General features: G+C 47.6%; 2 protein-coding genes across 3 annotated transcripts in view; both read right to left on the bottom strand.

The window, feature by feature from the left end:
- Positions 1–3,821: 3,821 nt before the first annotated feature.
- Positions 3,822–9,520, bottom strand: LOC101045901 (putative tubulin polyglutamylase TTLL2). The gene is given in 4 exon segments (XM_039467690.2): positions 3,822–5,402; positions 6,599–6,663; positions 6,666–6,742; positions 9,474–9,520. Coding segments are annotated over 4 exon segments (1,770 nt in total).
- Positions 9,521–11,750: 2,230 nt separating this feature from the next.
- Positions 11,751–22,997, bottom strand: part of LOC141584218 (protein unc-93 homolog A-like) — a 36,866-nt gene continuing 25,619 nt past the window's right edge. For both annotated transcript variants that reach the window (XM_074397150.1, XM_074397149.1), the window contains one exon: positions 11,751–17,194. In XM_074397150.1, the coding sequence (XP_074253251.1) occupies positions 16,929–17,194 (266 nt within the window). In that variant the 3' untranslated portion in view covers positions 11,751–16,928. The remainder of the gene's footprint in view (positions 17,195–22,997) is intronic.

Below are 22,997 nucleotides of genomic sequence, written 5' to 3' on the forward strand. Positions count from 1 at the left end.
TTCTATATATAAGATTATGTCATCAATAAACAGAGACAATTTCATTTCTTTCTTTCCTATTTGTATGCCTTTTTTTTTTTTTTTCGTAATACTGTCTAGGACTCCAGTTTCATGTTGAGCAGAAGTGGTGAGAGGAGGTATCCTCATGTTGAACTGACCTGAGAGGAAAAGCTTTCAACACTTCGCTATTGAGTGTGATGTGATCTGCAGGCTTGTCATCTATGGCCTTTTCTGTGTTGAGGTACCTACTTTGAATTTACTTTGCTGAAAATTTTTATCATAAAAGGTTGTTGAATTTGTCAAATGCTTTGTTTTTTTATGCCTCTGTCAAGACGACCAAATTATTTTTGCCCTTTATTCTGTTAATGCAGGGTATTATATTGTTGAACCATCCTTGCATCCCAGGGGAAAATCCACTTGATTCTGTGAAGTGCTATTGAATTCAATTGGCTAGTATTTTGTTGAGGTTTTTTATCCTTAAGTATATTGGTCTATAATTTTCTTTCTTGTAGTGTCCTTGTCTGGCCTTGTAAAATGAGTTTGGAGGTATTTTCTTTTCTTCAGGTTTTTGCAAGAGTTGAGGAGTATTGGTATTTGCCATTCTCTAAATATTTGGTAGAATTTAGAAGTGACGTCATCAGATCCCGGACTTTTCTTTAATGAGCGACTTTCTGCTACGGATTCAATCTCCCTACTTGTTATTGGCCTATTCAGGTTTTCTGTTTCTTCGTGATTACGTCTTGGTAGGTTGTATGTGTCTAGAAATGTACCCATTTCTCTTAGGTTATCCAATTACTTGGAATGTAATTATTCACAATAGTCTCTTATGATTCTTTGTATTTCTGTGATATCAATCGTAATGTCTCTTCCTTCATATCTGTTTTTATTGTCATGTTATTTTCCCTCAGTTAGTGAAAGTTTAACGACTTTTAAAAATATTTTTTAAAGGCTAAGTAGTTTCACTGGTCTTTTATATTGTTTTTCTAATGTCCATTTCATTAAGTTCTGCTCCTTTTATTTCCTTTCTTCTCCTGACTTGGAGTTGAGTTTATTCTTTCTTCTAATTGCTTGAAATGCATTGTTCAGATGTTTATTTGAGATCTTTCTCTTTGTTTTGATGTGAACTTTTTTTTGATATAAAGTTTTCTTTTAGAACTTCTTTTTGCAGCATCTGTAAGTTTTGGTATGCTGTGTCTCCATTTTCATTTCTCTCAAGACATTTTAAGTTTTCCTTTTAAATTTCCTCTTTGACTCAGTGGTTGTTCAGGAGCATATTGCTTAATTTCCACATATTTGTGGGTTTTATTTTTTAATTCCTACTTTTTGATGTCTATTTTTATTCCACTATCGTCAGAAAAGAAACCTGATGTGATTCCAGTCTTCTTAAAGCTGCTAAGACTTGCTTTGTGCCCTAACCTGTGGTCTATCCTGGGGAATGTTCTGTGCATGACTGTCAGGTCCAGTTGGGCCAACGTGAGCCTCAAGCCCAGTATTTCCTTACGGATTTTCTGTCTCATGATCTGTCTGCAGTTGAAAGTAGGGTATCGAAGCCCCCCTGCTGCTATGGTATTGCAGTTTATGCCTCCCTTCAGATTGATTATTATTGACTTTACATATTTAGAGGGCCCAATGTTGGGTGCATAGACTGTAAAATTGTAACATGCTCTTGATTAATGCCCGCCTTTGTTATGAAGTAAGGATGATCTTTGTCTCTTTTTATAGTTATAGACGTAAGGTCTGTTTTGTCAGATAAAAGGATAACCATTCTTATTCCCTTTTGGTTTCCGTTTGCCTGGAATATCTTTTTCCATCCCGTCACTTCCAGTCTTCCTAAACCACCTGCCAAGGAGTCCAGGGGAAGTCATGCACAGCAGTGCCCCAGCAGGCAGGTCCGCCAACGTGGTCCCAGCCGTGGACCTGAAAATTGCCCTGTGCCTTGGCACGAGCCGCCCTCAGCTGTGGTTCCAATCAGTCCTGCTCCCCCAAGGACCCAGAGAGAGACATACCCATCTGAAACACCCACGGGCTTGTGGTGGGTCTTGTTCCACAGCGGATGCTGACGGGGCCTCTCTTGGCTCTAGGCCGTCTCAGCTGTGGCACAGGCACCATCTTAACACCACAGGGTCCTGCTGGAGACTCACCAGTTTGGGCCACCAGGATAGGCTTGCTGGCTTCTGTCCCATTGCAGAACATGAACGGGCCCGGAATGCTGGCTCCAGCCCCACTCTACTGTCACCCAGGAGAAGTTCTGGTCACATAGGGAACTGCTGGTGTCTCACCCAGCAGAACTCCTGGGTGGAACTTAATGAACTTGGACTTGGCAGATCCTGACATAGCCCTGGGGCTCGGGTCTAGCCCTTCCAGGCTATGGTCTAGGAGAGTTCTGCCCAGCCGGGGTCCTGCCAGGAGATACCCCGTTCTGTCACCGGAGTAGGCTTGCCCGCCACTGTCCTACGATAGATCCTCAGAGGGTCCTGGACTTCAGTCCTGGCCCCTCCTGCCTGCAGACTGAGAGTGGTTCCGCCCACCTGGGGACCCTGGAGGCGTGCGTCCAGCCATGCCCCTGCAGGCGGACTTCTGACCTTGGTACACTGTGGGTCTTCTCAAGTGGCTCCAGGTCTTCTCACCTGTGACCTGTGAACAGGCCTGCCCACCCAGGAACCTTCTGAGAGATACGCCTGTCTGAGTTTCCCCCTCCGCAACTTTCTTTCTTAATTAAAAAAATTAATTTTTCTCAAGTGATAAGAGGTTCGTTAGTTTCCCAGGCTGGACTTGAACACCTGGGCTTAAGATATCCTCCCACCTTGGCTTCCCAAAATACTGGGATTGAAGGCATGAGCCTCCATGCCCAGCTTTCACCTTTTTTATTGTAGTGAAATACACGTAACATGAAATGTCCCACTAGTGATATTGAGTGAATTTCTCGTGTTATGTAACCGGCACCTCTCTATAGTTTCAGAACATTTTTGTTGCCCTGAAGGGAAACCACCTACCCATTAGCAGGCACGCCTCGTTACTCCTCCCGTAAACCACCAAAGTGCTTTAGGAAGATTTGCCAGTTCTGACCTTTCATATCAATGGAGTCATTCCATATGTGGCCTTTGGTGTCTGACTGCTTTCACTAGAATCATGTTTTCAGGTGACCTATGGGAATTTTATGTCTTAGGACTGCAGACGCTGTTTACCTGGCAGGAAGGGCTGCATACCTTGATCTGGAGCCGTGACCTCATATGCTGTGATGGTGACCAAACAGCGACAAGGCCAAGGGGGGAACCATTTAAATACGGCTGAAGGAGGCCCCCTTCCCCCGGGGAGCTCTTTAGTACAAAGTCTGACTCAGAGTTTTCAGTAATTCATCTCACTCTGAATGACTGTCTTTAAGTTAACAAAATAAGTTTCACCAAATGTGGTTGATTATAAAAAAATACAAAGAGTTAACTCCTGGCCTCTTTTGTCCTGTTTTGACCTAATAATTCTTTTAAAATGTTATAATAAGCTTTTTCTCATGTTTAAATACGTACATAGCATAATTATGGTGTAGCCAATTCAATTACACATAGGATGCTGGGTGGTATTTGTGGAAATCTTTCAGAAGACCTGAGCAAATAAACATGTGACAAAATGTAGTTTAATTACGACTGGAACGTGCTATGCTTTGTCAGACCTCTTATATTTATACATACGGCCACATCTTCAGTCCCAATGACAGAGTTAATATGCCGATGGCATGGGTTATGGACTTGAATTATCGCTTTCTCAAGGATACGAATCCATGGTTTTTAAAAATCCATGTCGCTTGTCTTGGTTTTATTTCTCACCACTTAGGAATGTTGCTTATTCATGAGTTTCTGGAGCTCTTGGATTATTCTTTTGACATTTAGTCCATTCCTGGAAGCTCCAAGGGTAGCTTCATTGAAAGGAAAAACAAGAACAAAGTTGCCTGCTCGGGGGTCTGGGGCTTTGCCATGGTCTGAGAGGACAGGCGGGGTGGTCTTGGTCTTGCAGGGGTGCGACTGCATGAGGGCCGTGTAGGGCCTGAGCGTCTTGTGAGGTGTGTGCCTCCTCCGTAACTTGGGCTTGCTTTGTGGCGTCTTCCTCGTGGGTGGATGAAAATCCTCCTGCCCACTCACCTCCCCTTCCAGCTGGGAGGCGGGTGCAGCTTCAGGACACAGGCTCACAGCTTTCTCCACCACGGAGTCATCCTCATTGTACGTTCTGCCTGTGAACGAGAGAGACTCATAAGGAAGACAGTCGTGAGCGTGAAGCCCACGTCTCTCACTTTTTGCAGCATCGATGTTGGAATTTCCACGTGTGGCCTTACTGCCTTCTCGCCCCTCGTTTCTTAGATCATGTAAGTAAATCAGGTCGATAATATCGTGGATAAGTTTTCTCTTCACCAACACGTCTGTTGAACAATCCAAGGTCAACGCTGGGCTGTAGTTGACCTCTAAAAGCCATGGTTTCAAGTTCTCATCAATCAAAATATCAAACCCAAAGAGCTCAAAGCAATTGGCAGCGAAGGGGACAGATGGCGCAATGGCAAGGATGGTGAGAATAACCACGCGCTGGATTTTCTGCCACAAAAGCAGATCGTCCACATCCCAGCTCCGAAGGTAGGAGAAAAATCTGCTGAGGGTCCACTTACAACCGTGGCCAACCCCTTCTTTGATCTTCCCATAGGAAGCCCCGGATTTATTGATGCTGCTGTTGGTCAGATGGGCGTAATCGTTTTGCAAGTTACCGAGGTCGAACTTTTCTGTGGCGAACCGAACCAACCCTTCCCGATACACGTAAATGGTCAAAGGCTTAAAGCCGGTGACACAGACATAGATGCGGAGATCACTTTTATATCTGCCAATAAGTAAAGGGTTGGAGATGTATTTCTGCACTATGTACGTATCGTCAAAGATGAAGTCTTTAAAGTCACTGAAAATGAGTATCCCCCTCCCACGAGATAACTCGGCAGGCTTGCAAATCCAATAGCTGTGCGTGGCGCCTGGCGTCTGCCTCTCCTGGAAGTATTCAGCCACGAACTTGGTGTAGTCGCTGGGCATGACGAACGTCAGGGGTGTGAACTGGTACAGGGCAGTGCCGTATACCCTCCTCATGTGCTTCAGGTGTTTGGCCAGAGAGTCTTTCCTGGTGAGCCTGGTTGTTCCGGGGTGGTGGTTGAGCTGCTGCCACGGTTTAACGCTGATGTGCTCGGTCATTCGGAAGGACGACGTCCTCCAGTACAGGTTCCAGTCCTCCACGTTCTGCTCCTGCTCAGCGAACTTACTCCACCCTCGCTCCAGGAGGACGCTTTGCACCACGCCCGGGGTGGTCTCGTCAACGCGGAAAACCAGTGGCTTTGAGAGGACCCCTGGAGGTTCATCTTCCGCCACCAAATGAGGTTTTCTTTTCTAAAAATGGATCATCGAGAAAGGTCAGAGGAGTGTCCAAGATTACAACCTAGTAGATTTTCCTGATGAAAGCGTGCACCTGGTGCCGCCGGCCGTCCTGCCTGTCCACCCGCCCTCTGTGCGGTGTCACTGGACACCCCGTCTCTTCACCAACATGCCACCTCTGCTCCCTTTACTAGAATACATCCATCTCGTGCCGGGCACCCCTTTACTCTGTTCTTCAGAGTGTACCCTTCTACTGCATGGTGTTAGTAACAGTCAAAACTGTTTGCCAATACTGCGTCATACTTTCGAGGGCTGAGTCGCCGTCAACCCACGTCTGTTGGCCTAAAAAGTGAGCATGATTAAGAACAAAACAGGAATGGCGACTTTCATGTAGTTAAATGCATTTGAGTATGTTACAAGAGGTGTGAAACAATGATGCCATAAAATTAGTGGGTGTTCTATTTGCCTGAGAAATTTCAGAAGGCCAGACTCCTACCGTGGTTCCCCAAGCTCCGACCCGACCCAAGAGGCCCACTGGAGGGGTTTCAGTGTGCAACCCACTGGAGGGGTTGGGTCACTCAAATGGTGGTTTCAGTGAGAAAGAGAGTTGGAAAGAACAACTTACGTTTTTATAACCTATTTAGTAAGAACAATAATGTTGAGATTTTACCTCACATTTTGAAAGATAAAATGCAGATCTGAATGATGCATTTTGAAGAAGGAAAGCAGGATAATTATTAAGAAGATCATAACTGACGATGAAGCGTGATGTTTCATTAAGATCTAGAGAAAGGGCAGGGAAGGTCAAAGCCTCTTGGTAAAAATGTGCATATGTCTAAGTCCTGCGACAACGTGCTCATCTAAACTTTCAAGTTAAGGCAATTTTGATTTGTGTTGTTCGTGCATCGATGATCACATGATGACGCACATAACCTCCTCGGGGGACGTTCTACAGTGTTTAAAATGTCTAATTCATGTAAAAGAAGTAACTTTTGACAGACGCTGTACTTTCATTGAAGGTTTACAAGAAAGGAAGGAGGGAGGGAAGGAGGCAATGCGGGAAGGAAAGAGGAGAACAGGAGGAAGGAGAGAAGGAGGGAGGGAGGGAGGGAAGGAGGGAGGGAGGGAGGGAGCGAGTGACGGACGGAAGGAAGGTGGAAGGAAGGAAGGAAGGAGAAAGGAAGGGGGGACTTCCTGGCGTGCCCACCCACCTTTTTCTCCAGCGTTGCTGTTGGGCGGCCTGGTCCCGGAGGGAAGGAGACACCCGCCTCCTGTGGCTTGCTCCCAGGCCTGCAGGCCGCTGCTCAGTGTGATTTGCCTCGGAGGCACAGGCTGGGGTGGTGGTTCTCTAAGATCTCTGAACAAAGCAGCATCAACTGTGAACACACAGCTCTCCAGTGTTGCTGTTGCTTTGACAAGGAGCATACAGAATTGGTCAATCCATCAGGGTTATTAAAATTCAGTCATCCCAGTTTACAGCATACACACACACACACACACACACACACACACACACAGACATTTGTATAACATAAAATACAGCTTTGGATATTTGAGCTTATAGCCTATAATACATCAGAAGTGCTGGTGAGACACTGCTGGAACCAGACGAGAATGACTACTTGTGTAATAAATTTAATGAAAGCTGCAAATAACATATAAAACCACAGTGGTCTGGAGCACTTGACTGCAGAGGCTGGGTCCTGGCTAGGCCCTGAAGGCATCCATTTGTATTAGCCAAAGCTTATAGCTAATGATTTACATTATCTAGAGAAGATTAAATTAGGTTCACTGTACTCAGATTAAAAAGGCAAAGGAGTGTGTAATATACATGCTCTATGCAAATATACAAACATATTACAACAAAAAATAACGTGAAATTATGAATTATTTAACAATATTTCCCATGTATTTGAGGCAGAAGCTGGGACACCTGTCAATTTCACCAACCCTGTCTGAAGCCTGATTATAGATGGAACAACCCAATTAAAAGAGCTCTCCAGGCTGACAAGCGTTATCTGGAAAGAAGTTATTCAACATTCCCTCAAAATTGTGAAGAACTTTATTTGGAGCCAGGGTTTTCAGCCTCACTGGGAAGTCACACTGTTGAGTCCTGATTGTCTCTAAAGTGGATAGAAGTGTAATTTTGCTAATAATATGTAAACTACAAAAAACCTTTCTGATGATATCAGTAACGTCATGATCTCCGCCTTGCACCGCCAAATGCTTTCTCAGGTGGGAGCCTGTGTTTCAGGTGTGGCCAAGGGAGGGGTCCTGTGAGCAGGTCCCTGTCAAGGATGGGGCCACAGAGAGAAGGTTGGGCCCTTTGAGCCACCTGAAAGTTGAAGACCCTGAAGACCCCGAAGGTGCTCTAGCACATAAACTACCTAAATGATTGACTTGCCTTGGTCATTTTCTTTGATTTACATGGTCTACCAGGGGGTCCAGGCTTTTGGCTTCCATGGGCCGCACTGGAAAAAGAATTGTCTTGGGCCACACATAAAATACACTCACACCAACAACAGCTGATGAGCTAAAAACACACAAACAAAAAAAAAAAATGGCAAACAAAAACAAAAACAAAAAACACCTCGTGATGTTTTAAGAAAGTTTACAAATTTGTGTTGGGTCACATTCAAAGCTCTCCTAGGTTGCATGAGACCCGAGGGCTTGGGGCTGGGCAGGCTTGGCGTAGACAGACGAAATATCCCACCGTTATTGGGTAGGAACGCACAGTAGCTGCAGGCCTTGTGCGCGGTTATTCTAGGTCAGCAAAACCATTTGTGGAAATCAGTTGCCCTGAGGCATCTGGCCTGTAGTGGTCAGCGTCCTGCTGGTCACCTTTCCTGATGCGTAGTTGATAGCTGTGGCCTATGGTTTATATGGAATGAGGGTGCTTCTCACACTAATTATAGATGATATGGTTAGTCATGTTTTGAAAGTTGACCAACTTAAAATAGTTCTCACATAAATGTACTTTTGAATAAAATTTGTATTGCTTGAAATGCAGAATAATTATTTTATTATCAAACCAGAGAGCATGCGCTATTTTTTCTGTTCATTATCAGGAAAGTTCTGTTTTCTCAAGAACGTTCTAAGGTCCCAGAGGTCAAAGATCACATCCCATGTGCACGTTCGGCCCCAGGACACCCGGAGTAGCCTCATTTCCAACACACCCGGGGTGGACTGAGCTGATGGAAACGCACGCGCCGGCACTAGTCCCAGGCTGGGAACGCTGACTTTGCCCCTTTGCAGGCTGGAGAAGCAGGTGCGGTCTCTTCCTTCAGCAATACCTCTGCCTCCGGTGTGGAGTCCACAGGCCGGCACGCAGGCACCAGGGCCTTGCCCCTGTCCTCGGCCACTGTTCAGAATTTCACAGCCCGCTTCCCACCCTCAGGTGATGACAGGAGCCCCATGCTTTGGCCCACCCTCCTCGGCCTCAAAGGCCCCCAGAGCCCCTGAGTTTCTGCCGATGGAAGTCCACCTCTCCCAAGGAGCCCACCGTGAATGCCCACTCCTCCTCAAAGTCCTTCCTTTCCCCTACTGGGGGAATTTTATTCTCCCCCTGTGGGCTCCATACCACTTCACACTTACCCTATGGAACAATTATGCTCACCCCTAAATTATAGCCATGTGTGTTTCATATATGATCCAATTCAGTCTCATAACCCTAGCACCTGTCACAGCTCCCAGAAAACAGCGGCCATACAATCGGTTTTGGCTGAAATCAGTTGAATTTCCTATACCTACTATGGGATGCATTTAACTTGCACTCTCCTCCTTGGATCACTTGAGTCTCAGAACTGGGTCTACTTTGTGCCCTCTGGTATAACTGGCATCCCAGCATGCAGAAGGCCCTGGACGCCATGAGAACATGTGGACTGAAAAGTGCATAACTTAATAGAACCCTGGACGGCTTTTCCTTTGAAGGAGCATGAAGCACTGACTACCAGTGCCCCAGGGCTCCCCGGGCACACTCACTGCTCCTGGTGACCTGGCCTCTGTGCTCCCCGGGAGGGGCTGCTCCTGGGACAGAGCTGTACACGCAGCCACCCTCCCATCCTGCGTGTCTCTTCCTCCACTTACCCGGGCGCCTGGCTTGGTGTGGAGGAATGCAGGTCCGGCCTTCTCATCAGGTGCTGTTGTGAGGGTGGCCTCTGTGGGTCTCCGTGCACCTGCTGCAGGGCCCCGCTGAAAGGTGCGGGAGGCTGGAGGGAGGCTGGTGGCCTGATGATGCAGGGCCTGCTGTCCTCACAAAGGGTAGGCCAGTCATGGACTCAGGGCGGGGCCTGAACAGTTCAGTTTCCTAAATGAGTGTGTATCCTTTTGTTTAAGACAAGTTTGTGCCAGAGATCGCAGACGGACCCCTCCCGCCAGCTCAGGCCGTGTCCTCGCTAGTCTATCGGCCTGTGCCCGCCACCTCTGCAGTCCAGAACTGCAGGAACTAGAGAGACCTTGGCACGCATTTCAGCCGCAGACTCTCCCCTCGGCCCGTGTCGGCTCCGGCAAGTCGCTGCCTCTGTGCACGACAGCTGAGCGCGTTATTGCCATCCATGCAGTTACAGGCACCGCCTTCATCGTCCAGGAGGAATCAATTGCTTCACGTCACTCTATATAAACTGCGCAACAAGCCGCTGAAATGTGGCCTAAGCTCTGCCCAGCATAGGGAAACGTGGCTCATTTTCTAATCCGCAAACCAAGATCAAAAGTGATTCGTAATACGTCATCCGAAAGGGGTTTTTCTTTTCCCATGTGACGTGTTCATGCACTGTTAATTATTGATTGTTTTCTCCCAGCAGGTTCGGGGGTAAATTTTGTAAAAATAAGTGAAATTAAATTCTTCCACCTGGACTGTCCTACTGAGCGTACAGGAAGGGTGGATGGGTGGGGTTATTTTATCTGGGCGTCGTGCGTGGCCGAGGAATGCAATCCCGGCAGCAGCAAGAGCACCTGGGCCCACGTCACCTGGTGAGGCGATGTGTAAATCCTGCGGTCACTCCACCATGTGTCATCGGTCCCTTCACCTGGAATGTCCTCACACGCACCTCTGTCACCTCCATGCTGCCTTCTGCCGGGGTGTTGGCAGAAGAAGGCGAAGCGATCGAGATGGGAGGAGATGGCTAGGGGCACCTCAGCACGAAAAGCGTGCGGTGTGAATTTTCTATAAAAATGTGTGTTTTTCTAAAGTGCGCACTAGGAGCAAACACATCCTCCAAACCATCTGTTGTCCCCTTTGATTATTTCCCTGACTTCACGTGGGGCTCAGTTCTCTCCTCGGCTTGAGTTCTCCATGCAACTCCTGGTTACCAGACATAGAAAGGCTTGGAGATGGGCTTCATACCTCCTAGGGCCTGACTGCGCAGATTGTGGACTTGAGGTCAGAGGCCAACCCAGAGGAACCCTGGATCCCACCACAGGGTCCGTCCAGCGTCTCCTCCTGCCCTGGCCTCATGCTGCAGTCGGCATGCGCGGGAGGGGGTCTCTACATTCTGTTGTGTGGACCTCACAGATGCCCACTATTATGGCATAAATCTAGCCCTGGCTTCCCACTCTTGGCACCAGGACACACCTATTTTATACCTCTCCTGATGGGATCAAGAGGAGGTTGGATTCATAATGATGTTTGCATCTATAATTCTGGAGAAGTGAAAACATTCCGTAGAAATATGTAGAATTTTCTCCATTTTATGACACGCCTGCCCTATCCCTCCAGTGAGCACCAAGACTTGCCTCCTGGGTGGCTGATGGAAGAGGAACCCCGTCTACCCTCTACCGAGCCTGAGAGAGAAAGACTGAAAACAGCCTGGCTTCAGGGAACTCGGGGGGCCTTCTGTGCCTCCCAAAGATCTTCCCACCTGGTGGCCAAACCCTAGACGTTTTGCCAGTTACCTTCCCCAAAACCCCACAGGGAGCACAGTACCTGATTCACTGGGGGAGGTAGTAAACAGCAATTGGGAATGGACTTTCATTACCGCCATTACTTCAGTACTGCTTGAAGGACTATAATGAACATGATACTTTCATAATAAATGTTAATCAAGATGGGGAGACATCAAATTAAGTACATAAAATGAGCCTCCAGCTTTGGAAGCTGCTGTCTTGGGGGAAGTGCAGGCAGTGGGTGCCCAGGGTCTCGGCTGGTGCTGGTGGTGTTTCATGACATGGTCTGGGTGCTGGTTACCTAAGTGTGTTCTGTGTAAGATGCTTCAATCTCTGCACGTTCACAGTAGCGGCCCCTAATTCATGGTTTTGCTTTCCATAGTCTGGATATAGGTGATGAGTGCCCCAGAATAAGATATTGTAAGAGCAAGAGAGACCACAGTCACGTAACTCTCATCACAGTATATTGATCTAATTGTTCCATTTTATTATCAGTTTTATTGTTAACCTCTTACTGTGCCTATCATTATTTTTTTACTCTAAGTTCTAGGATACATGTGCTGAATGTGCAGGTTTGTGACATGGCGACACCTGTGCCGTGGCGGTTTGCTGCACCTATCAACCCGTCATCTAGGTTTTCAGCCCTGCATGCGCTGGGGATTTGTCCTAATGTTCTGCTTCCACTTTCCCCCCACCGCCAGAAAGGCCCTCCTGTGTGATATTTCCCTCTCTGTGTCCATGTGTGCTCATCGTTCAACTCCCCCTTATGAGTGAGAACACACAGTAGTTGGTTTTCTGTTCCTGTGTTAATTCGCTGAGGATGATGGTTTCCAGCTTCATCCACGTCCCTGCAAAGGACATGAACTCATTCTTTTTTATAGCTGCATAGTATCCCATGGTGTATATGTGCCACATTTTCTTTATCCAGTCTATTATTGATGGGCATTTGGGTTGGTTCCAAGTCTTTGCGATTGTAAATAGTGCTGCAGTAAACATTAAGGACTGACTACCAAGTGCCCCTGGGGGTCCCAGTCCACACCCCTGCTCCTAGGAACCCCATCTCCTGTGCTCTGCAGAAGGGGAAGGTCCTGGGGTGGGGGCATGCACAGGGCCACCCTCCCAACCTTGGCTTGAGTTCTCTATGCAACTGCAGGTTATCAGACACACAAAGGATTATAAATCATTCTACTATAAAATACAGGCACACATGCATACACCTGTCTTTATAGTAGAATGCTTATAATCCTTTTTGTGTGCATGTGTGTTTATAGTAGATAAATTGATAATTTTTTGTGTAGATACCCAGTAACCCATTGCTGGGTCAACTGGTGTTTCTGCTTCTAGATCCTTGAGGAATCGCCACATTATCTTCCACCATTGCTGAGCTAATTTATGCTCCCACCAGCAGTGTAAAAGTCTTCCTGTGTCTTTGCATCCTTGCCAGCGTCTGTTATTTCCATACTTTCTAATGACTGCCATTCTCACTGGCGACGGTAAATGAGATAGCATCTCATTGTGGTTTTGACTGCGTTTCTCTAATGACCAGTGATGATTTCATACGTCTGTTGGCCACATAAATGTCTTCTTTTGAGAAGTGTCTGTTCAGATACTTTGCCGATTTTTTTCATTGGGTTGTTTTTTCCTTGTAAACTTGTTTAAGTTCCTTGTAGATTCTGGATATTAGACCTCTGTCGGGTGGATAGATTGCAAAAATCTTTCTCCCATTTTGTAGGTTGCCTGTTCACTATGATAGCTTCTTTTGCTGAGCAGAAGCTCTTTAGTTTGATCAGATCCCATTTGTCAATGTTGGCCTTTGTTGCCATTGCTTTTGGTGTTTTCGTCATGAAGTCTTTGCCCATGCCTATGCCCTGAATGGTATTGCCTCGGTTTTCTTCTTGCGTTTTTATGGTTTTATGTTTTATGTTTAAGTCCTTAATCCATCTTGAGCTAATTTTTGTATAAGGTGTAAGGAAGGGGTCCAGTTTCAGTTTTCTGCATATGGCTGGCCAGTTTTCCCAGCACCATTTATTAAATAGGGAATCCTTTCTCCATTGCTTGTTTTTGTCAGGTTTGTCAAATTTCAGATGGTTGTAGATGTGTGGTGTTATCTCTGAGGTCTCTGTTCCATTCTGTTGGTCTGTACATCTGTTTTGGTACCAGTTATCATGCTGTTTTGGTTAATGTAGCACTGTAGTATGGTTTAAAGTCAGATAGTGTGATGCCTCCAGCTTTGTTCTTTTGCTTAGGATTGTCTTGGCTATAGGGGTCTTTTGTGGTTCCATATGAAGTTAAAAGTAGTTGTTTCTAGTTCTCTGAAGAAAGTCAATCGTAGCTTAATAAGAATAGCATTGAATCTATGAATTACTTTTGGGCAGTATGGTCATTTTCACAATGTTGATTCTGCCTATTCGTGAGCATGGAATTACTTTCAATTTGTTTGTGTCCTCTCTTATTTCCTTGAGCAGTGGTTTGTAGTTTGCCTCAAAGAGGTCCTTCACGTCCCTTGTAAGTTGTATTCCTAGGCATTTTGTTTGTAGCAATTGTGAATGGAAGTTTACTCTTGATTTGACTCTGCTTATCTATTATTTGTGTCTAGGAATGTTTGTGATTTTTGCACATGGATTTTGTATCCTGAGATTTTGCTGAAGTTATTAGCTTAAGGAGTTTTGGGGCCAAATGATGGGGTTTTCTAAATATACAATCATGTCATCTACAGAGACAATTTGACTTCTCCTCCTCCTACCTGAATACTCTTAATTTCTTTCTCTTGCTTGATTGCTCTGGTGAGAACTTCCAATACTAAGCTGAACAGGAGTAGGGAGAGAGGGCATCCTTGTCCTGTGTTGGTTTTCAAAGGGAATGCTTCCAGCTTTGGCTCCTTCACTATGATATTGACTATGTGTTTGTCATAAATAGCTCTTATTGTTTTGATATGTGTTCCATCAAAACTCAGTTTATTAAGAGTTTTTAGTATGAAGGGGTGTTGAGTTTTATCGAAGGCCTTTGCTATGTCTATTGAGATAATCGTGATTTTGGTCATTGGTTCTGTTTATGTGATGGATTACACTTATCGATTTGATTTGTGTATGTTGAAACAGCCTTGATCACAGTGATGGAGCCAACTTGATCATGGTGGATAAGCTTTTTGATATGCTACTGGGTTTGGTTTGTCTGTATTTTATTGAGAATTTTTATGTTGATGGTCATCAGAGAACTTGGCCTGAAATTTTCTTGTTTTGTTGTGTCTCTACCAGCTTTTGGAATCAGGATGATGCTGGCCTCATAAAATGAGATAGAGAGGAGTCCCTCTTTTTCTGTAGTTTGGAATAGTTCCAGAAGGAATGATACCAGCTCCTCTTTGTACCTCTGGTAGAATTTGGCTGTAAATCTCTCCAGTCCTGGACTTCTTTTAGTTGGTAGGCTACTAATTACTGCCTCAATTTCAGAACTTATTACTGGTCTATTCAGGAATTCAAATTCTTTCTGGTTTTGACCTCAGACGGTGTATGTGTCCAGGAATTTATCCATTTCTCCTGGATTTTTAAATTGATTTGCATAGAGGTGTTTATAGTATTCTTTGATGTTAGCTTGTATTTCTGTGTGATCAGTGGTGATATCCCCTTTATCATTTTTTAATGTGTCCATTTGATTCTTCTCTCTTTTCTTCTTTATCAGTCTGGCTTGGAATCTATCTAGTTTGCTAATCTTTTCAAAACCCAGCTTCTGGATTCATCAATTTTTTGAAGGGCTTTTTATGTCTCTATCTCCTTCAGTTCTTCTCTGATCTTAGTTCTTTCTTGCATTCTGGTAGCTTTTGAATGTGTTTGCTCTTGTTTCTCTAGTTCCTTCAATTGTGATTTTAGGGTATCGATTTTAGATCTTTCCTTCTTTCTGCTGAGGGCATTTAGGGCCATAAATTTCCTTCTACACACTGCTTTAACTGTGTCCCAAGATCCTGGTGTGTTGTCTATTTGCTCTCATTGCTTTCAAAGAACTTCATTATTTCTGCCTTAATTTTGCTATTTACTGTTATTGTTATTTAACAATAAAAATAATTATTGTTATTTAATAATAATAATTGTGTTATTATTAATGAATGCTCCATAGTCATTCAGGAGAAGGTTGTTCAGTTTTTAAGTAGTTGTATGGTTTTGAGTGAGTTTCTTAATCGTGATTTCTAATTTGATTGCACTCTGGTCTGAGAGGCTGTTTGCTATGATTTCCACTTTTTTCGTTAACTGAGGTGTGTATTACTTCCAATTATGCAGTCAATTTTAGAGTAAGTGCTATTTGGTGCTGAGAAGAATACGAATTCTGTTGATATCGGTTGGAGAGTTCTGTAGATATCTAATCTATTAGGTCCGTTTGGTCCAGAGCTGAGTTCAAATCCTGAATATCCTTGTTAATTTTCTGTGCCGTTCACCTGTCTAACGTTGACAGAGGTGTGTTTAGTCTCCCACTATTATCGTGGGAGTCTAAGTCCCTTTGTAGGTCTCTAAGAACTTACTTTATGAATCTGGGTGCTCCTGTATTGGGTGCATATATCCTTAGGAGAGTTAGCTCTTCTTGTTGCATTGATTCCTTTACCATTACCTAACGCCCTTCTTTTTTCCCTTATTTTTGTTCATTCAAAGTCCTATTTTACCGGATACTAGGATTGTAGCCCTGCTTTTCTTTTTCTTTCCATTGGCTTGGTAAATATTCCTCCATTCTTTTACTTTGAGCCTATCTGTGCCTTTGTATGTGAAATTAGTCACTCCAGTGACTCAGAGGACGCTCGTGCTCCTGACACACAGAGCCTGGCACTTTCCTGTAAGCACAGAACGTGATCATGGCTCACTCTCTGAGCAGAATTCTGACGATCCTGCTGCCTCAAGTGGACTCTTGTACACTGGCAAGCTCGCTGTCCCAGGAGCACTTGGAGATGCTGCCCTGCTTCACCTCAGTCCTGAAACGGAAATAACTCCTTGCTCCCTGTCATTGGGGTAAGGTTGGTCTTGGAGCCTGGAGTCCAAGATGGGGTCTCCCTACATGCTCCTCATGTTCGAGTGTCTACCACAGAGGGTCAGAGAGATACCAGCGGGGCAGGGGATTCCCAGCACTGAAATCCAGTCTCAGGAACTGAGTCCTTCCAGCAACACTCTGGCCACTCACGCCCTCTTTTAAGCCAGGTCAGTCCACCCTGCAGCTCCACCTCCTGACTGTGAGGCTGAGTCAGCTGACCTGTCAGGACCCCTTTGAGAAATGTTTGATGTTTTCATCCAAGTAGAGTCAGCGTTTAAAAGTTTGCCCACGTGTAAAATTATGGGGTTAGAGTACATTATTTTAAGCAGACTTCCAATTCTCAAAATAACTGTAAGAACAAAAGCTAGGGTGAGTCTATGATTGCAGGCAAATTCTGATTCTACTCTAGACCTTTTCCTTTTGTATCTAAAGTTTAATTAACTGACACCTTCCCGTATACACTTGATCTCTGTTGATAAGATGGTGCGCTAAAACGTGTCAGAAGAGAAGGAAGGGCCTGAAGCGTGCAATGATGTATCTTCAGAACGGCCACCGGTGCTGAATGGCGGTGAGGAGCCAGCTCTGAGTCCTGAGGCATGTTCTACAACACTCTCTGGCGGGTCCGTCCTGATTCCTCCTCCTCCGACCTCCCTGCTCTCACATTTTTGTTTGCGCTTCTTTGTCTTCTGTGAGGTTGGCCTGTCCCGGGTCCCAGGGTCTGGTCGTGCTCTTGGACTCCACACACTCCACAATCCCGTATGCCGCCATGGTCAGGCTCAGGACCCCCAGCAGAATGTAGAGCTTGACGTGGACGCACAAAAACGTGCTGTACCCGAAGGCAGCCACGAAGCCCAGGGCCTCGCCCAGGCGGTAGTTGGCGAAGGCAGCCTCCTTGCTCTTCTCGAACAGAACGCCGTAGAGAGCTGCGGGGAGAGAGCGGAGTGAGAGCCCTGCCGGCCGCAGCGACCCTGCTCCTGAACAGAGCACGGCCTTCCCGCCGCCCCGTGTTCTCAACAGAATCAAGGCATCTCCTAACAACAGAGTGCTCGTACATGGCGGATGAGAGTGTGGACCCCGAAAATCTGAGACAGGTCTCAGTTAATTTAGAAAGAGGGTTTTTCCGAGGTTGAGGACGGGTGCCCGTGACACAGCCTCAGGAGGTCCTGACCACGTGTGCCCAAGATGGTCAGAGCACAGGGGAGTGTTACCCTCTCTAGGGAGACCTGAGACATCAGTCAACACAGATAAGAGGAACACTGGGTTGGTCCGTAAAGGCGACACAACTCCAAGCAAAGTGGGAAGCCTGGAAGCGGGAGGAGCTTCTGGGTCCTGGGTAGGCAGAGACAAACGGCTGCACTTTTGAGTTACGGTCAGCCTCCAAGGAGACCACCAGATGTGCACCTGTCTCAGTGAGCAGAGGGGGACTTTGAATCGGATGAGAGGCAGATTGGCACTAAGCCGTTCCCAGCCTGACATTTCCCTTTAGCTTCGTGACTTTGGAGCCCCCGGATTTTTTTGCTTGTGCCACGGCCTTGGAGGGCCTGGGGGGGCGAGGCCAGGTCCATCTCAGGCAAACAGATGATGTCCCTGAGATAGGGATTTCCTGCAAGAAACGCAGCGCCCAGATAAACCCCCCACAACACAGGCGCTCACCTTCCTGGGGCCGGGTGCTTGTTTCAACAGCAATGTCACAGACGTCCTGGGAACAAGGCCCCGGGGACCTTCCACTCCCATCCAAAGACGTGTTCCCCCACCCCCACCACCTGATTTAAAGAAAGTGATGGCACGCAGCTGGTCCCAGGGTTTGTTAATTGGTTGTATACAAAAAAACTCACATCATGAATGTTCCTCTACTGATGAGGACCACGGTGCCCACAGGAACGGGGTTCGCATCGCTGGTGAGGAGGCCCATCACTCTCCGGTACCCCCCATATGACGGGACAAGCAAGCGCCTCACCAGGGGGTCGTCCACCCCAAACCCACAGCCCCAGCCTAATCATGAGAAAACAGTGAACAAACCCGAATTAAGGAACAGTCTTCAAAATACAGTGCTCTTCAAAAAAGGTCATGAAAAACAAGGAAAATCAAAAGTTGTCACAGACCAGCCTAGAAGATATGATGATTGAGTACAACGAGGAACCCAGGATGGGATCCTGGCAGAGAAATGAACACTCGTGGGAAAACGGGGGGAGCCCAAATAAAGGCTGTGCCTCCACTAACTGTCAGCTGGCAGTGCCACTTCCCAGCTGTAGGAATGTGCCGGGCTACGTAAGGTGCTCAGCATTCAGGGAAGCTGGCACAGGGCCGACGGGGTAGATGCCTTGGGTCTGTAGGTTGGTACCTTTCAAGAGGACTCTCTGTGCTATGTTTGCAACTTTCCTATAAAGCTACAACTCTTTCACAATAAAAAGTGTCTCTAAAAAGACAAAGCATTGCTCTCAGCGTGGCCTGTCTACCTGCTCTTCCCAGGTGGCCCAGGGTTAAGAGACCAGGATGTGGCTCTTGTCGTCTAACACGGGGACGTGGATGAGAAGTCCTACAATCATGTTTGGTCAGAGAAGACAGTGGAGTGAATGGGACATTGAAGGTAAGTCAGATTTTCTGAGTTTATCAGCTTGAAAACAGCCAACAGGACAAAGGAGCATTTTTAGAATACACATTCTGTATCTTAGTGGCTGCACATTGGTGGGGACGGTTGCCATGGTCACCGCACCAATGTTTCACTGGCTGTGGGGATGAACAAGCAGACAGGAGTGCCTGGCAGGGATCTCCCCGAGCAGAGGTGGGGGGCTCCCTGGAGCGCAGTGGGATAGTGAGCCTCGGATTCTGGATCCTGCCCCAGGAAGGAGGGGCTGGAACGAGGAAGTCCTCTGACCTGCCTCCAAGAGAGAGGCTGTAATGATCCGTCTTTCAACTGAGCAGCTGTGACTGCAAGGCGAGGACAGACGGCAGTGGGCTTTACTCAGTGTCGTTAATTAGGAAGGACTGTGGCCCGCAGGTTTTCTTTTTCTTTCTTTCTTTTTTTTTTTTTTTTTTTTGAGTTTCTCTCTTGTTGCTCAAGATGGAGTGCAATGGCGCTATCTCAGCTCAGCAGAAGCTCTGTCTTCTGGGTTCATATGATTCTCCTGCCTCAGCCTCCTGAGTAGCTGGCATTACAAGCGTGTGCCACCACACCTGGCTAATTTTGTATTTTTAGTAGAGATGCGGTTTCTGCATATTGGTCAGGCTGGTCTGGAACTTTCGACCTCAGGTGATCCACCCGCCTCAGGCTCCCAGAGTGCTGGAATTACAGGCACGAACCACTGTGCCCGGCCTACTCTTTCACTTTCTTTTCCTTTCTTTCTTTCTTTCTTCTTGTTTTTCTTTTTCTTTCTTTCTTTCTTTTTTTTTTTTTTAAGTGAGACAAAGTCTCCCTCTTATGTCCAGGCTGGAGGTCAGTGGCACGATCTTGGCTCACTGCCACCTCTGCCTCCCAGATTGAAGCGATTCTTGTGCCTCAGCCTCCTGAGTAGCTGGAATTACATTACAGGTGCCCACCACCATGCCCTGCTAATTTTTTGTATGTTTAGTAGAGATAAGGTTTCGTCATGCTGGCCAGGCTGGCCTCGAACTCCTGACCTCAGGTGATTGATTACCCCCTCAGCCTCCCTCAGTGCTGGGATTATAGGTGTGCCACGTATTTTCTTGAAGGAAAGCGCACATTTGGGGAGAACAGGATTAGAAATCTGACTTGCTGTTTAGAAAAAAAAAGTCAGAGAGAGCTTTCTTGAGATGCAGCCAAAGCTACATAAAATTTCCATTTTTTTCCAAAAAATAGAGAACAGAGACCTTGTGTGCGCTGTGCCACACGGAGAGCCACCCTGCCCGACGCGCAGGAACATGGCACTGAAGTGCCGCTCACGCAGGAAGATCACGAGTATAAAGCCTGCAGGAACTTCTCAACTAGATTAAAATATTTTCCCCAACATTTTTTTTTTCTTTTTGAGACAGAATCTTGCTCTGCTGCCCTGGCTGCAGTGCAATGACAAGATCTCGGCTCACTGCAGCCTCTGCCTCCTGGGTTCGAGGGAGCCTCCAGCCTCAGCCTCGGGAGCAGCCGGGACTACAGACGTGTGCCATCACACCTGGCTAATTTTTGTATTTTTAGTAGAGATGAGGTTTCACCATGTTGGCCAAGCTGATCTCGAACTTCTGAGCTCAAGGGATCTGCCCACCTCAGCCTCCTCAAGTGCTGGCATTGCAGGCGGGAGCCACCGTGCCCAGGCAATTTGGTTTATTTCTTTTTTAATTACTTTTTTCCTTTACAAAAATACAGAAATAATTTTCATTTAACTTAGCTTCCCTTATTAAAAGGAGCCTTTATTCCAGTCATTCACTGGACTTGGACATTCATACTCTGTTTGACCTCAGGTAACTTTAACAATTCAACAAGTTCTGCCTGAGAGGACCCTGCGTCCGCATAAGGAAGGGAAGAGTTGAGTCCACTATTCAATGTCTCAGGAAGAATAAAAATCAAATGTGAATGATCGCATTCACTGGGAGCATTTAGAGAATCATCGTATAGAACACTGTGGGGGTATTTGTCCCAGTGTTTTCCTTTTAATGTGTAAACACATTTTAAACTTAAGTCAGTTCAGAGAAGTCACTGTGCATTTCTGGCAATGGGGTGTGGCTTTGGGGAGCTCAGTAAAACCCTGGCTCTGCCACGCCTCCGGGCACGCTTGGAATAAATGCTGTCTGATGCTGACTGGTAGCGTAGCCAGGAGCACTGCAGCCACGTGGCATGCCACTAGCTCATCATTCTGCACTGCCAGAATCACGAGTGAGTTTCTGTTTGTCTCCCTCCATTAAATCAGTGTTCGTTCTGTGACGGAATGCCCCCGCCTGGCCTCCATGTCCCGTCCACCCGTCCCAGGCTCCTGGTCTCCATCCCGACAAGCCAGAGCGTGGCGCCCGGCCGAGGACACACCCATCTTGGTAAAGAGCTTCACTGCGTCTGCCTGCAACACTGAGGCAGCAGAAAGGACGTGAGGCACGGCTCCTGCAGTCCAACCGTGTGGGCTTTCTCAGCTGTCCTACAGAGAGGGGACCCATCACCGCCAGGAAGACAAGAGAGGAGGTGCCTGCAGTGTTCCCGCCGCGATCCGAGGTCACCCGTGCCCTTTACCTCAGCGCCAGGTCTCTCATCTCAGAAACACTGGCCTGTAGTTCGTTTGTGGATTCGCTTTTTCCCATTTTCTAAGCCCCACGCGTTTGCCGGATAAAGGCAGAAGGGTGATGTCTCTCCGGAAGGGAGGAGGGTCTCTGTGAGCCCTGCTCACCTCCGAGGGGACCCTTCCTCTGCCTCATCCGTGAGCCATGCTCACCTCCGAGGGGACCCTTCCTCTGCCTCATCCGCATCTCTGAGGCGGGCAGAGTCTCACCTCTTTGGGCCTCTGACAACCCTCGTGGCCTTAGATGGGTTTTTGGGAAACTCAGGGTTCTCACCCTAAGCCCTCATCTCTCCTTTTCCACCAACGCCCACCCCGCGGCCAGCCGCCACACACACGCCCCTGCTTCCTTCTCTCCCTCGGGACTTTCTCCAAAACCCTTCCGCACTTCTCCCTGTGGAAAACAAGGCCCAGCAGCACAAAGCATCGAAGGGCAGAGCCTGGCTGGGCTGCAGTGGTGCCGTCTCCACTCACTGCAAACTCTGTCTCCGGAGTTAAGTGATTCTCCTGCCTCAGCCTCCTGAGCAGCTGGGATTTAGGTGCAATGGCTCGTCCCCTTCTGGCTCGCCTGTCCTGAGGCCCCTTTCCTGCCCCCACCTGGGCCTGGGGCTGCTTCCTCCCTGGCTCCTCCTGGGCTTCTGCTCACCTCCCACCGGTGCCCTCACAGAATAGGGCCACCCTATTCTGTGAGGACTCTGGCATTGGCTCCTGCCATCATCAGGGGACGTGACCTTCCACCCAACAACCAGCCCTCCCGCTCCCTCCAGGGCTGCACCTTGGACCTTGTCACCTGCCCTTCAGATTTGATTGCTGGGACACGGGCCGGACTCCGTGTAGCTCCTGGTCATTCCGGGGTGTCAGCGCTTCCTGCTGCTTCCACTGAGCCTGGGTGCGTCCGGCCCTCTCCCGCAGGCCAGCCGGCGGGTGGGGACCTGCTTTGCCACTCCACCCCACCCCTCTGCACTTCCCCAGGCCGCCTTCTCAGGGACCCCAGCTTCTACAAGGCCTTGCAGCGCCCCTGCCCTCCTGCCCTGGCTTCCTCCTGCACCCCACCCCCCTGGAGAGCAGTCAGCCCAGAGGGGATGTCTCTAGGACGATGCCCACCCTGGCCTCCCCTCCTCCCCAGCATCCACAGGGCCCCCACCTGCTGCTCCCAGAAAACCGACCACTGCCCAGGGAACCCGAGAGCCTCATCCACAGACACGGATCCTGGTGACTTGTGACGCGTGTGGCTTGTGGTTCACACTGCCACCTCCATCGCCCCTAGGGCTCCTGGGAAGGCCCTGTGCGTTTACACCCCGGGCCCTGGTGCATGGAGAGTGCACCTCTGCTCAGGAGCTAGCCTGAATAAATGGTTTTATTCATGACGAGACCACTGTCCTGGGGTCAAGAGTCTCACCCCCAGGCTTGAACCGGAGACCTGACTTGAGGAAAATGACATCATCCCCAGGGAATGGTGCCCCAAAGGAACCTCGGGTGGTTTTCCTCTTGCATCATGAATCTGAACAAACGCTCA

Source organism: Saimiri boliviensis, chromosome 4 (genome assembly GCF_048565385.1).
Source record: "Saimiri boliviensis isolate mSaiBol1 chromosome 4, mSaiBol1.pri, whole genome shotgun sequence".
In the NCBI taxonomy this organism is placed as follows: Eukaryota; Metazoa; Chordata; class Mammalia; order Primates; family Cebidae; genus Saimiri; species Saimiri boliviensis.